General features: G+C 35.1%; 2 protein-coding genes across 3 annotated transcripts; one reads left to right on the top strand and one right to left on the bottom strand.

Moving 5' to 3' along the window:
• Positions 1-297: 297 nt before the first annotated feature.
• Positions 298-6,692, bottom strand: LOC104593389 (Galactosyltransferase family protein). Its single transcript, XM_010253179.3, has 11 exons — positions 6,401-6,692; positions 3,599-3,692; positions 3,457-3,518; positions 3,099-3,307; positions 2,925-2,988; positions 2,757-2,829; positions 2,524-2,644; positions 2,344-2,431; positions 2,086-2,211; positions 1,895-2,004; positions 298-544 (listed from the first exon to the last, which is right to left on the bottom strand). The coding sequence occupies exons 1-11, from the start codon at positions 6,511-6,513 to the stop codon at positions 396-398; spliced, it is 1,209 nt and encodes a 402-aa protein (XP_010251481.1). The 5' UTR covers positions 6,514-6,692; the 3' UTR covers positions 298-395.
• Positions 6,693-11,687: 4,995 nt separating this feature from the next.
• On the top strand, positions 11,688-15,550 carry LOC104593381 (RNA-binding (RRM/RBD/RNP motifs) family protein). 2 transcript variants are annotated; one of them, XR_016084054.1, is made up of 5 exons: positions 11,688-12,244; positions 12,348-12,449; positions 12,535-12,846; positions 12,920-13,043; positions 15,415-15,550. XR_016084054.1 is itself a non-coding variant. In XM_010253165.3 (4 exons), exons 1-4 carry the CDS (start codon positions 11,807-11,809, stop codon positions 12,974-12,976), a joined length of 909 nt encoding a protein of 302 aa, XP_010251467.1. In that variant the 5' UTR covers positions 11,688-11,806; the 3' UTR covers positions 12,977-14,532. The 2 variants fall into 2 exon arrangements, 1 of the variants encoding a protein (XP_010251467.1); XM_010253165.3 differs by lacking the exon at positions 15,415-15,550 and having other exon boundaries at positions 12,920-14,532.
• The last annotated feature ends 260 nt before the right edge of the window (positions 15,551-15,810 follow it).

Below are 15,810 nucleotides of genomic sequence, written 5' to 3'. Positions count from 1 at the left end.
GTATAAATACAAATATGTAGAGTGCAAAACCTTAATATTTTGTATCATTTTTATATATTTGTACTGTACAGATTTGTATGTTCAGTTTGGAAAATGTACAAATACAAATATGTAGAGTGCAAAACTTTATATTTTATATTACTTTCTATGTATTTGTACTGTACATATTTGTATTTGTATTCTTTCCAAACTTGAGTTTACAAAGAAGGCTTTGCACTTTGACATATTTGTATTTACAATATTTCCCAATTGAGCCAGAGAGAGATGTGCAACAAATCGATTTGAAGACCCAACAGCTATCCCGAAACATCAATATGCAAAATTCGGGTGAAATAGAAACGTTTAAACCATGATTTCAGTAACAGGTAACACCTAAATATATTACAAAGAGAGATTCAGAAGTTGGCATGCCAGATAGCCCCATCACCTTCACCACAGCGTTGATGTACTTCCTCCATCCTCTCCACTGATTTGCAAATGCCACTGCAGCTCCAATCAAATGATGCACCGCAAGAATTGCCTGCTTGGGCCTTCCACTCGCAATCTGCGAGTTAATAATTTTAATAAAACGTAAGCAAAACACCAGTTCCCTGTATGATATGGAAGCAAGGATTAAATGCGTTACTCTTATATTTAGTCACAGCTTCAGCTCTGGGGATTGAATTTCTCCGGCCAAAAAAAGGACCTTTCAATCAGAAAGGTGTACCCACCCATGCTCAAAGCAAGGAATAAGTATGAATATTATCTATCTTTTTTGGTAGTTAGTACTGTTTCAAGGATGACTTCTTTGCAATTGCATTGCAACAATATTATAAGCCTAACAGTGTTGCTCCTGTAAAAGGACAAACTGTATAGTTTGAACTAGCAACCTCATGCAACCAAGTACAACATCATGCAAACGGCAGAAACTAGTAACCATGATCCTGATGGCAACACTAAGGAGAGTTCGAAGTATCTGAAGTCCATTAACCCTCTTTTTTTTTCTGAATGGATTGAATTAAATTTAGAGCATAGTTTTCAAGGTGCCAAGGCAAGGCTAGGTGACCGGGGGGTGCCCAGTCGCCTAGTCACCTAGGCAATGGATTTTTCTTTTAAGTAAAAACATGTATCATAGGGTAATTCCCTAGGTTCCATAATCACATTTCCTTAATAAATATCCCTAATTTTCACAAGAAAAGTATAAACTTCATATTTAAGTATAGAAAATCAACATATTCCATCATATTCATGAGAAGAAAAGAAAATTCGAAAAATATAGGGGCTGAATCCCTATTTCTGTTATAGGAAAAGAAGAAAAGAAAAGGTGGAGGAAGAAGAAGAAGAAGAAAAATTAGTATATAAAAACACAAAATTAGTAAAGAAAGAGAAGAAAATGTGTTGATTGGACAACATTTTATGTTCTTTCTTACTTATTGGTTCAGGTTTTGAAGTCTTTGAGGGTACAATACAGCATTTAGCAATGTTTGTGTTGATTAAACCTTAACAAATAAGAAAATAACAAAAAGAAATTAGTATATAAACACACAAAATGAATATTTTAGTTTTAAAATGTCTATTTTATAATTATAACCTCAAAAAATTAAGAATATAAAAGTTTGTTATAACATGTTACAGAAAACTGTTCGGCGATTAGGCGAGGCGAGACTCCAAGGGCGCCTTGTCGCCTAGGCATTGCCTTGACAACTATGATTTAGAGTACGTGAACCTATGTTTATATTTAAAAGCTTGTGTTGTGTTTGCAGAATAGATAAAGATGAGTAATCAAATAGTAAAAACTTTCTAACAAGTCATCTAATGCCCTATCAATAAACTAACTAAAATGATCAAACAGTGTAACTATTTGGAGAGTTTGAGTAGAAGGGAAGAAAACCAATGGCTTTTAAACAAGAATTACCAGGGGGAGTTCCACAGCAGAGGCTCCTATCGTCAATGTGCTCAACATCTAGACCAATGAACCAAGAACCCAAAGAAACGTCTTCGTTTGCATATCTGTGGAGGATGTGCCTACAAAAGAAAAAAGATGTACTTAAAACAATATTAGGACTATGTACAAAGTATAGACTGATAGTAAGAGTACTGGCTCACCGGTTAACTGAAATATAAGTAGCCAAATCTTTGGATATTGCATACAACTGTCCAGTTGCATGTCTGAAATATTTATTTCCCTCCTCACCAAATTTCCAGTATTCTGGTTCATGATACTTGACTCCTCTGCATAACATGACCAGTGTTGCAATAGGTATGTCTAATGTCAGAATTTCTTAGAAGTAGAGATTAATCAAATAAAGATGCAATAGGTATGTCTACCCAAATTGATGAGTTCTCAGGATTTGCCAGCCTTACTTCTGTGCCAGGACAGGGCCAGACTTCATACAGCCTATGTAAACACGAGGTTTTGACTTATGGCGTGCCAAAGTTGAACCTACCATACCTGTTGCATATTAATTGCACTAAAATTGATCAATTCAAGTATTCATGCTTTTCTTAGAAGTAGAGATTGATCAAATAAGGGTGCAGGCTAACCAGGATTGACATGGACATCATCATCTACTTTAATATAAAAATCAGCATCCCACTTAGCAACAGCTGTTGAAAAGTATATCTGGGTTTTTGAAGACAACTCATGGTACCCTTCTACATGGTTCTGCAAATAAAATCAGTTAAACTCAGCATAAAAACCTTGTATATGTGATTTGAATTGATGCAGAGATGAAGTTTGCAACTTAATGGTCCTCAGCAATTGATAGTTAACAAACCAGTTTCAGAAAATCCTTATGTTGCTCGTCTTCTGCATCAATAGCACGATCAAGAACACCACCTGGGGTTGCACTATAGTTCATAAAAAGAAAACCAATGCATCCTGTCAATCTGTGACGTTGAAGCAAGTAATAACTTAGCATAATTAGAAATGATAAACATACTACCTGTGGCCAATAACAAACCGAATAACAATACCCTTCTCCTTTTCCAACTTCCTTAACTCCTCTCCTGGAAATAAATAGAAAAGAGAACTCAGAAAAATAGATAATATCTCTACATTTAGTTTTACTTTTGCTCTGATTGATGCCTAATTAAAGAGGCGCGCATGAGGATTGAACCTTGGGGCATCCAAGTTTCTCGGATCGAATCCCGGCGCTTTCTGCTGCTGAATGCAGTAATGATTCCCATAACATAGAACAACTTCTGGCGCTCAGATTGCTCAGTTCCTAGCTTTGTATCAACTGAAGATCCTTCTTGATTATCTGCTTTAGCAGCTCTAGCTGCAGCGAGCTGCATTTCCAGAGAGGAGATTGTTTTGTCCAAAGTCCTGAAAGTAGTGAAATATGGAACTCAAGAACACATGAAACGATTTTCAAGTGAATCAACCATGACTGTAAAAATGAAAATGAAGGAGAAAACATCATGAAAGGAGTAGCCAAAATTGAAACGTGTACTTAGAACGACTTAGAAATGTACATGATTACATCATGTGTTTGAGAAACTTGAGTGAGGATATCTCCGGTCTGAATAGAAGCCTCCTGAAATAGGGCCAAGGAAATAATTTATACAAGATAATGAATTCAAATTAGCATGCATCATTATCATTTTTCTAGCTTGCCTTCTTTTCACAATTAGCAATTAGTTCAAGGTTCTGCTCTTGACGTGATGAAGCTTTATTGTCTAGTTTAGCTGGATCAGAAATGCCCCAGAACCTGTAGTTAAGCATATGTAGTTAATCTAAATTTATTCCATACAAAATAAATATCATTTAACTGAAAATATGAGAGTTTTAACCAGAGAATATGGATATCTCTATGTAGGATTTACTAGGATTTCTCATTAACTTTGGAATGCGGAAAAATGAGGGGTAAGAGCCTGTGAATATATGGTCTACAATATTTACTGGGAACAAGATACATATAAGTCAAACAAGTTACATCTTAAGAGGAGAGTTGACACAGAAAGGCCATCACTAAGTAAAGGACCCTAGTTCAAAGGGCACCCCAGTGCATAAGGCTCCCGCCAATGCAAGGTCTGGGGAGGGACAGATGTATGCAGCCTTGTCCCTGCACATACAGAGAGTGCCATAAAATGTTGAGTAAAGGACCCTAGTTATGGGATCTTAAATGTCACAACTGCAAAAGTGCCATAACATTACAACAAAGATATAGATGCTAGAACGACAGCATCATGAGTTCTCTGTACCATAAATATAAGGTTTGTGTCACATTTAACATAAATTTATTCATGACAAAAATTAAGGAAATTAATAAATGTCATCAACAACTTTACGCACTTAATTGATACTCAGTAAGAATGACCATAGAACTTGAAGCAATCTTACAAATGAAACAATGCCTATTGATAATTCAAAAGATTGAATTTGCAGATCACCCCCTTCATAGAAATTTCTATGGGCCCCAGTTCAATAGACATACCAATATAACATTTATCTATTTTTCTCTGAATTTTTGTTTTCTTTTATCCTTTCTTAAGCTTTTATTAACTCCCATTTTGTAGTTCCCTGATCACAATCCCCACTGAACATTATATGGTCAAGGTGCATTGGGTAAATTATTCGATATTGAGTTCACTGTGGTTAGGTTGGACCCAGCCTGAAACCGATGCAACATAAACCTGTTACCATTGTAATATTTATCACTTGATATTGTACTAATGTTTTCAGAGATAAGCTTTTAACAAAATAAAAGAAAAGGTATAATAAACAAAAAGACAGACATAAAGGAAGTGAGGAGATGGAGATGGACAATAGTGATCATGTACGCTCCTGGTCCTGTTGAGCTAATAAGAAGTATACAAAAAAGAAAGAAAGAAAGAAAGAAAAATCTAACATGACGGTGACTATCATGGGACGGTCCAATTGAGATACATGGAGCAGTATGATTTTTAAAATAGATAATCTTTTTCTTTAGGTAGACTCTATTCTCTATGCTAAAAATGAAGATACTGTTAGACCATAATATGTGATGACTCTCATGCTAGCCAAATCCTAAGAAGTATTGCCAGTGGCCCAGTGCCATGACATATAACCTAATTTTAACATTTTCTCAAATATCAGGGATTGACAACATGCATCAGTACCATGCCCAAGTAAGAGTGTTATCAACCTACAGAAGAACCCTTTTATGGGAATAGCCAAAACTTCAATCACTTCATCATCTTGTTCAGAGTTATCAGTTATCAACAATGCCACCTCATTCTTGCTTCATTTTTCAACAAATTCACTTATACAAAAGCATTTCAAGAGAGCAGGAGCAATTTAGTTTTGCTCCGCAATGTCAACTAAATTCTTTCCTAATTGCAGCAAACCAACTGCTTCAAGTTAAAGTGACCCCAACACTTCCTGGTAAGAACCAATTACACTCTTAGTGGGGAAAAATGGTAACAGTAACAAACATTTTCTTCAGAAAGTCCAGTGCAATTCTAGACTTCACTTTCACTTTACGGTGGAGGAATCATATCCAATTTCCACGTAGTCACTCTCATTGAACAAAATAACCCTTCCAGCATCCTAACTATATGATTTTTTTATAACGTCTTAACTAGATGATTAAAGTACACTGTTTTGGCTTTTAATTTTGCTCTGTTCTGAATTAGGGTCCGTCCTTTTCTACCCACCAAAAACCTCCTGTGTTGTTCAAATCATGCTCAACCCTGATCACGGCACCAAGGAATTATCAAAAAATAATAAAAATCAAAATTTAAAAAAAGAGAACTAGTCGAGCTCTTTGTTACAAAACCTAATATAAGGGGGAGAGGGAGAAGTTTCATAGCTCATCCTTGAAACTTCTGGTAAAGGTAAGGACTGAGGACCGACAAAAAAAGAATGTGAATTGAGGGTTGAGCAAGGTTTGCTTTTGACACATGCCACTGTGATCGAGGGAAATTAGAGCTGCACTCAAGAGCTTTTACTAATAGCTGCAATCAAACGAGCTTCTTCTGATACCCAAGGAGGTGAAAAGGCAATACCGATAAACAAATTTAAAACTTCTGTGACCATAAAAGCAAAGCCCCTTCCACGAGGTTGGAACAAAATAATCCTGAGGTAAGACAAAATAGAGGGAAAGTCAGGGAGCCCAAATCACCGAAATGGTTGCCCGAAAAATATGCTTTAATCCCGGAAATCTAATCTGAATCCAGAACCGACTACTATGGATTGCATTCTGCATGTGGGTTTGTCTCCAAGAAAAGAGGGGAAAAAAAGAATCTCCAGGAATCACGATAAAACAATAACAAGCATGTTCACTATCTCGGAAGCTAAAAAAACGGCATTGAAGATTTGAAAGGCTCAGTAAGCACAAGCAGAAAACTAAAACAACAAAAAATGAAAATTGGAAAGTGACTAGTAGAGAAGAGATCCCAACATTTTGAAGGAGAAAGCAAGGAAGAGAGAAATGACCTATTAACGACCAGAACTCCAAAACAGAAGCTCAAAATGCAGAAGAGAGAAACCCATCTGATTGAGAGCCCGCCTCCACTCTTTTGGTGCCTGCTCACGAGCATCAACCCCATTAAGAGCTATATGCCTCTGCAGAGCTTCTTCCTGCTGTTGTTGTTCGAGTATTACAGAGACGAAGCCATGGGAGAGGAAGAAAGAGGCTCAGGAATCTGAGAGTTTGCAGCAAACTGATGAGTATATTTTAAAAAAGCAGTCGGACTCATTTTTAAAAAACAAACAGGTATGTACCCCCTTAATTAACCCGTAAGTCGTTTTTTTTATTATTTTATTCATCATGCTGTCCCCGCCTAATTGCCTTTTGCTTGTCCAACAGAGACAGAAGGTACGACAAATTTCGAATTTCCTAATATATCCCCAAAGCTGCCAAGCCAATAGTTTCCCTGGTTTCTTTTAGGCAAAAGGGGTACACAACGGGAACGGGGTAGGGAAGGTGGCCCTAGGATACTCATTCGTTAAAGGGGCGGATTCTAATAATCTTCCTGATCCTAATAAATCGGTTTGGATCGGCAAAACTGATCTGTATCGTATTCGAATATTGGCCAATCCGATCTGCTGTGACCCAATTTGATCCGTTAATTATAGAATATTATATATTATTTTATTATATAAATAATATATTATTTTATTTTATAAATATAATTCTAACCAAATCGAATTCTAATCGGATTCGGATCATCAAATTTTCTTAACGGATCGGATCGAATATGCCCTTATCATATCCGATCTGATCCGTTTGCAGCCTTAAACATCAATTATTTCAGTCTGGCTCATAACTTTTTGGGAATCTCTTGATAACCTATGCACCGTAAGCGTCTGTTTGGGGCCCATATCTAAACACTTGTCCTAAAGAATCATGACCACCGTAAAACTGAGCCTACTCTATGGGAGTTCATATCTCTGCGCCATAAGGGGCCGCCCTTCAGCACAATCCCGCCGTGTATTAGAAATATCTCTCGATGATAGTATTAAAAATCAATCATGTCATCATTTGAAAATGTTATCAATACACGGGGTAGATGTGATCTCACTCTATGGTAGGTCCCAATCTAGGATCCATAACTTAACACCAGTCCGGATCTCCTCCATTCCAACATGATGTGTTATGTGTATCAGCACATTACATCTCATATACGGTGGCTCACAATCGAGTTGGGATCTTCTCTAACAAAAACTGTCACAACACTCTTCCTATATCATCTGTATCCGCACATCTCAGTGATCTCACCATAACACTCAGACGCATGATGAGATGTGCGAACACTTACCCATGATTAGATCTGAAATCGCAATTCGTGATTTGGGAAATCACTTTACATCATCCATCGGAGTAATTAATTGTGTCTAAAATTAACAAACGCATACCAATTTATTTATTTAGCTCATCTATATATATGTACATAAAATGAAGTTGGTTGGCCGGAAAAAAACAGGGAGGTTGTCCATCTTTTGCATATTTTCTCCTTTTACATTTTTTACTACTTCCCATCTTATCCCCTCAACCTTAATTTTTCAGGCCTAAAAATAAGATATAAGAATGGCCTTACTCTATGTCAAAGAATAAGAAAAAATAAGGTTTATTTCTTTCTTACCTAATTATAAACTTGTTAATAATTTATGTTTACATTGATTACCTTTCTTATATATATACGTACGTTTAATAGTATTGTGAATTTTCCAAGAGTGATTTTGTCACTTTTTTTATCTCAAGGCTTTTATAAAATTGTCCACATAACAACTCTTTGTGCGATCTCCTTGATCCTTCTAAATTCCATGGTTTTTTTTTTTTTTGAATTTTGAAAAATAAAAACATAAAACATGGAATTGTTTAGACTCATGCACAATATATGAGTTTTTCAATGAAAAAAAAAACGGACAAGTACGAATACACACGATGCAGAATTCTGAATTCCATCCCCCCTTACTGCTAGCCCTCTCCCCCTTATAAATCACATCCTGTCCGTGAATTTAGCATCAATTCACGGTCAGGATACATTCCCCCTGTACTTTGAGGTTATAAAATACTGATCTGGGCTGATTGGTCATTCTCCCAAAAAAGAAACGGTTGCTCCCAAATAGATGGGAATTTTTAATCCTACTCCATGCAGTATGTTTTTCACAGCGCCCACAATTTAATGATGGATATGACATTGATGAGAACCATATGGAAACCAGTTTTAGGCTAGAATGAGATGAAAACTACATAAAAAGAAAAAAAAAAAAAGGTTGTACACTTGTACTTGCCTTTGTCTATTTATGTCGGCTAAGGGTTTTTTCCTTCTTAGGGCCCTAGCAACTAGCAAGAAGCTTAGATTTCTTATTGGATTCAAATTTTAAACTTTCTTTTCTATATGGCAAAAATTTGTGGGAGGATTTGATCATACAATTAGGGAGAAAAAGAACAAGGGAAATTAACGGAAAGCAAAGATACAGAAATACGGGGGCACAAAATAGTGAAAAGAATAATACAGATTATCCTTAGTTAATAAAATCATGGTTTTAAAAACTATGTTGACCCAAATAGTTGAACCATTAGAATTGGTAACAAACTAACCAATCAAGTTTCCAGATTTGGTTATACCTTGGGTCAGTTGAACCATTGAACCATATTTCGACTCAGGTATAGGTTTATGGTCATTTTCAAAATTAATTTAAAATAATAAAAATAGAAATAAAATAAAAAAGACAGTTCTATCCCAAATCCCATTCGATGCCTCTTTTAGGGTTTAAACTTTACAAGTTTAATGACAAATGAGTTTTATTGTCTTAAGTGGCATTTGATAAATCTAAAATCTAAATAGTTAAAAAGATATTAAAAATGTCTAAAATCTGAAAAGAGACATTAAATGCTTTTTGAGTTTTTAGAGGCTCTGAATAAAGAAGGTTATTTGTGTTGGACCAAACCTTCAACATCTGAAATTTCCTGATTTTACTATTTTACCCCTAAAATAGACTATTTGGTCATTTTGAGTTCAATTTGTACTATTTCATAAAAAACATTTTATTAAATTCAAAATAATATTGAAAAATATTAATAAATTATAAAAATACAAAAAATAATAATTTATTAAAATAAGAAGATTGTACGATTATTGTTAGAAATTGTATGAAAGTATGACATTACAATGGTAATTTAAATTTCTATTTTATTAATTTATATAAATAACAATAAATAACATCATTGCTTATGCATGATCAACATGACAACAAGGCAACTTATTTTTACTTATATAAAAAAATACAAAGTTATCGTTCAATCCTTTCATTATAAAAGAATACAATCTTCGAACACGATGAACAAATAAAAATTATATCCATATAAATTTTAATTTATTTAACTAAATTATATTGATGATTACAAAAGTTTGGTTGCAAGATCAACAAAAAAGTGATGATGTTGTCAGGATGTTATTTTTACATAATAATGCAGATATAGTAGCTTGATTTAGAGATTTTCAAAATCATTTTTTTAATAGCAATATTTATTATGACTTATATTATTATTCACTTATATGAATTTATGATTTCTTACATTTTTTTGGAAGGCAAAAAATATAAGGTTCATATTTCCTTTTAATCCTTTAATCATCAAATTGGGGATTGGATTTTCTTGTACATCACATGGATCCTAACTGGTTATTACTTATATTTTATGAGAGAAAAAGTATTCTCTAATCTAATATTCTATATATTTTGATAATATTAAAAATATTAATTTAAACTACTAATTCTTTTCAACTTTAACTTCAATATGCATTCGTTTCTAAATTCTAACTATCCGTCATTATAAACCGGGGGAGCCGAGTGCACGCGGAGTACACCACTTGTCTAAGCCATTAACAAAAACAAATTGAAAGAAATATATATCACATATCAAAGTAAAAATAAAGGCAATATTTAGTCCCATGTCTCATCAGAGGATCCATGTGTAAGTTATGATTACCGTGAGAGACCGTTTAGTTGTGTTCTGTTTAAAGAACTGTGGTGTTGTTTAAAAAAAAGAAAAGAAAACATCATCGGAAAAATCTATGATATGGAAAAGACAAAGACAAGGTACCAAGTTACTAACCAATTAAAGCACCTTGTGAATACATTTCTTCTTTTTTTAAAGCTCATAGGCTGATTCTTAATCAATCTCAGTAAAAACTAAAAAGAGTAAGGCCATGCTTGGGAGTGTTTAAAAATAAGTATTTATTTAAAATAAGTGCTTATTTATGCCATTAAGCATTTATTAGTATTTGAGAAATAAATGCTTATTTTTTAAGCACAAATTTCCAGTTTTTTTAAGTGCTTATTGTATAAGCACTTATTCAATTTTTTTTTTTCAAAATTATCTCTAGTTGAATTTTAAAATACCACTTATAAAATTATCTCTAGTTGAATTTTATGAAAGTATTTTCATAAAAGTTCTTTTATAAAAGTACTTTTATAAAATGTTTTCGTAAAAGTGTTTATTAAAGTGCTTTCATAAAAGTACTTTTACAAGTCATTTCATAAAAGTATTTTCTTAAAATTACTTTTATATTATAAAAATGTTTTCGTAAAAGTGTTTTCATAAAAGTACTTTCACAAAAGTGTTTTTATAAAAAAAATTGAAAAAAAAAATGAAGGACAAAATAATCACAAATACTTATTTAAATGCTTATTAAAGAAAAAGATTACCAAATGTCTAATATAAGTTGGATGTCAAATGCAAATAAGTGCTTGTTACAAAGATAGTAGTAAGAAAGTTGGGAATTATAGATCAAGTAAAACAGCTATTTAAGTGAGTCCCTTTAATGAGCTCATTAATAGGTATTAAATTGTCATGTTTTAAAAGTTTCAGATATTGGATTGTCACTTTTGAAGTTAGGGAATCAAATTAAACTAGACCCAAAATCTGCAATTTTCTCTAAAAATTAATTAAGAATCCCCATATTTCGTGATTCGATGCTTCTTACTCAAACCTCGTTTGCTGCTACTGTCGTATCACTACGTTGAAACAACGAAATAAACGAAGGCCTTTGATGTATTGCAATGGCCCCACCTGCCATGACTGTTTCTATTTCACTCCATCATTTTGATGTTTAATGGATCTTTCAACGGACCAAAAAATAGAAGATTTGATGGATGTTAACTCTTACACTTTCAATCAATCTCTTAGATCGTGTGACCAACCAAAGCTAGCGGGGCACAGGGTCTCTGTGAGACGAGAACAGTAGAACACTATGTATGTTCTTTAGGTTGTGTTTGGTTAGAAAGAAAAAAAAAAGGCAGGAAAAGAAAGGCAGGGAAAGGAATGCTATCCGTCTGCAGTCTGAAGAAGGAGCAGAAAGACTAAAGGTTGGGCACGTCTTTCCAAGGCAATTAATGGCTGCTGCCCGCGGGAGCTTAGCTTCATCCTTCTCTTTATCTACTCCTTCACCGTTCCGATCTAAAATCAAGCAGTGTTCCGTGACTTTACACTCCTCACCTTCTTGGCTTCTCTTTCCTTGTCCAACCTTGTCATGCTTTCTTGCATCCTCTTCCATCTTCCTACCTCGCGCCCACGAAACCTTTATTTCTTTGCTCAGCTCAATTGCTAAACCTAGGATTTCCAGAGCTCTACCCGTCGTACAAGAACAACCATTAGCTGAATCTGAAACTACGTCGGCGAAGGAGCAGAACATCGTAGACGGCTCCCCATTCAGAGAATTGAAGGTTCGATTGAAACCGTGTCAACTCTACGTCTGTAATCTTCCCAGGAGTTGCGACATCTCAGAGCTTCTGGAGATGTTTAAGCCCTACGGAACTGTTCAATCAGTCGAGGTACGCGTTCTTCTCCGACTAGCTCTTCCACTTTCATTCGTTTTTCCCCTTGCAATTGGAGATTGTGAGAGAGGAATCATAATCAATGATCGGCAATATTTAGGTTTCTCGGAATGTTGACACCGGGATAAGTCGCGGATGCGGCTATGTCAAAATGAGCTCTATGAACGAAGCCAAAGCTGCCATAGCTGCATTGGATAGATCTGTAAGTGGTAACTTGGCCACAACCCCTAGCGTGACCTTACCTACCCAGTACACATCACCTATTATCGTTTTTTCTTTGGTTATAGGATGTTGGAGGGCGTGAAATGCGAGTCAGGTTTTGTGCAGAAATGAATTCTATTTATTGGCGGAAGAAACTTGATTCTGTGAATTCAGCGCCCAATGGGAACGTAGTCTTAGAAAGCCTTCATAAGGTCTACGTTGGCAATCTTGCGTGGTCCGTAACGCCCGAAGATTTGAGACAGCATTTCAGCCAATTCGGGACTGTAGTCAGTGCAAGAGTGTTATACGATCGCAAAGGAGGGAAAAACCGTGTTTATGGATTTATCTCTTTCTCTTCCGCCACAGAATGCGAGGCTGCAATTTCTTTAAGTGGAGCGGTAATACTTTTAGCTCTCTATCTATAATTTCTTTTGTTTTTTCCTCCTTACATTTTTCATGTTTCTTAATCAGGAGTTTCGTGGGCGTAAACTATTGGTTAGAGATGTCTTGAAAAAGAGTGAGTCGTGATACTGAAATTTGCAAGATGATGCATTTCCCTGTAGACTGTAGCGAAGTTGCGCAAGCAGATGAACAGGTATCTCATCAACATATTCCTCAGATTTTACATTCTTGTATGCTTGGTGATATATGAATCCTTCATTCTCTTAGTTTTCTTTAATGTTGAGGTTTGAGCATCTAGATATAACTCAGTTAGGGTTACAATTTAGAAATGGATTTTATCCAATCTCATGTACCTAGATTCAACTTTAATTCATTAATATTCAGATTCAAACTGAATCATATATATACATCAAATTTACATCAGACTTGAATTGAATTTGATATTGAGTACCATAAATAAATTATGCCTCCTAAAATACAATCTAAAATGACACCGGGGGTAATCCACGTTTTAGACATCATTATTTTTTTTTTCATTATCTAAAACTCCTCACCTATTCCCATTTCTCCTGACTTTTCAAAACCTTCAGGCTCCAAACCCCCTTGTCAAAGAATTTTTGTTGTCCATCTAAAACTTAACTTTGGTAAAATCACTATGACCATCAGCAGAAGTTGTCCAGTTGGGCCATTAATTATTTTTAATAACCAAATTAACCCTTAAATAATTATTTAAAAAGAAAATAGGTAAAAGAACCTTCTTTTACCCTCCTTCAACTCAACGATCCCAAAACCCATTTGGATGAATGGATGAACCCCCAAATTTCAGGCGGAGGGGTAGTATAGTAAATGTCATCATCATGCAATTTTTGTTCATGAAAAATTCAAATGGAGGGATAATATAAATAAATTTGAAAAAATCATTCATCTCCTAACGTTACTTTGACAGGGGAATGGATAATACCCCTTTTCAATTATCATCAATAAAACTCCAACAGTGGACTGAACTCCTCATACTTTCTTATCCTGACTAATAACCTATTTGTTATCATCATTAGATGTATTGTTAGACATTTCTAAAATCCTAAAAGTGTTCTTGTTTCACTTTAAAAAGACAAATATGCTCTTGACCCATTTAATATTACCAAAAAAGATGTTGCCAGTCATGATTTTTACAAAAAAAAAGTCATAATTTCCTAATTAAAGATCCAGTTGATTAACTATTCTCTCGAGATAAATCAAGTATAAATGGAGTCAAGAAGCTTGTTACTAATTTGGACGTCCAAACAAGATTTCAATTAGTTTTGGTCATTCAACTAAAGTATCAAAATTTTTAAAAAGTCTAATGTCCCGTTCCCTTATCGGTAAGCCACTTATCTGGATAAATGCATTTATTTGGGTAAGTGTTTTCCAAGAAAGACTTATCCGAGTAAGTGTATTTATCCATGTTTTTTTATTTTTCATGTAAATAAGGTAATGACCATCTTAGCCATAAAAATTTCATTATTAAAGGGGCATTTTTGTACCATACAAGAATTGGCAACTTCCCCTAGATGGGAAAGTTAATTTACCCATCTAGGAGATGGATATCACTTACCCGGGTAAGTGATACCTAGGAAAATAAACTTTCACTGATCCCCACAAAATCTCACTGACCAACTTCCCCCCTCTCAAAGTCCAAAAAAGAACGTCCCCTAAATGAAATTATGCGATGGATAAAATAAGCCAAAGATTTGGACCATCAAAATGGCCTCACAAGATCGATCCCTTAATCTTAGACATCTATATAGCAAAACTTAACCAATTAAGCCTGATATAATTGACCACCCCATTAGCAGACAACACGTGGCATGCCCAAAGTGCATTATTATCATCTTGGCCTTGGTTAAGACTTAAGAGTATCCTCATCATTTTCCATTGCCATCGTTATAAGATCCAATGTTTTCGAACCGCCATTGACTCGGATGGTCGGACCGTTTGGCCCAGGAAGCGTTCAGGCAACCGGTTCTGTTTTACCCCAAACCCGACATCTAGTAAAAAACCGTTGAAAAAGTCAATAAACTGTTGACCTGAGCGGTTGAACCGTTGACCCGTTCAACGATTTTTTATCGTTTATTTTATTTTTTAATTTTTTATTTTACGGTCAAAACGGCCATCTGTTCGAATTGGACGATCAAACCGTCGACCCAAAATTAATTACCAGAATGGTTCCGTTTCCAGGTCATTTTTTAAAACATTGATAAGAACATTAATCGTAAACGTTGTGATCATGACCAAGCTCCCCCACTGCATTAATGGCAAGATAATGCTCGGCCACATGGATTGCGCTCCATTATCTCCAACATATGAAGTTGTTACACCATGCCCAGTGCATTGGCTCTTGGATAACTCCCGTTATATAAAGAACTCCATGGCCTTAGATTATTCTCCTTACGCAGACTTGTGCACTCAAACTTCTCTTGCTTACTGTGATCTCAGCCTTCCCAAAGCCCTTGGCTAGCGTGACCGTTGGAGTCCTCGCGGACCTAGCCCCTGGGGGGACTCTAACGTCTTTTGATTGTTTGCAGGTGGACTCTTGACCTCATCACCTTGGAAGTAACAAAGCTACCCGCGGCTCCAGATTTGGCAGCAACAAAGCCCATTCAAGGTTAATAGATCTAATCCATTAAAATGGTCTCTTAAGATTGATGGATCCATGTCAACCATTCAAGTGATACCAAGATTTTAACTAATTGATGCAATTCAAATAAGAAATAGCAAAATGGAAGAAATTTGCTCAAAAATAAAAAAGAAGGAAATTGAAATTTCATTAATAATATGTAGATTACAATAAGGAGGGAAATAAATCAAGGACTCATTCTTCACCAAGACACATCTTTCAACTTAAAAAATAAAAAAAAATAAAAGCTCTAAGATTCACAAAAACAAAGGAAAGAACTTGACCCCTCTAACTTGAGATTACA

This window comes from Nelumbo nucifera, chromosome 3 (assembly GCF_055504915.1).
Source record: "Nelumbo nucifera cultivar China Antique chromosome 3, China Antique-T2T, whole genome shotgun sequence".
In the NCBI taxonomy this organism is placed as follows: domain Eukaryota; kingdom Viridiplantae; phylum Streptophyta; class Magnoliopsida; order Proteales; family Nelumbonaceae; genus Nelumbo; species Nelumbo nucifera.
Note: the sequence above shows the minus strand (reverse complement) of the source record. Positions and strands in the feature narration are given on the sequence as shown.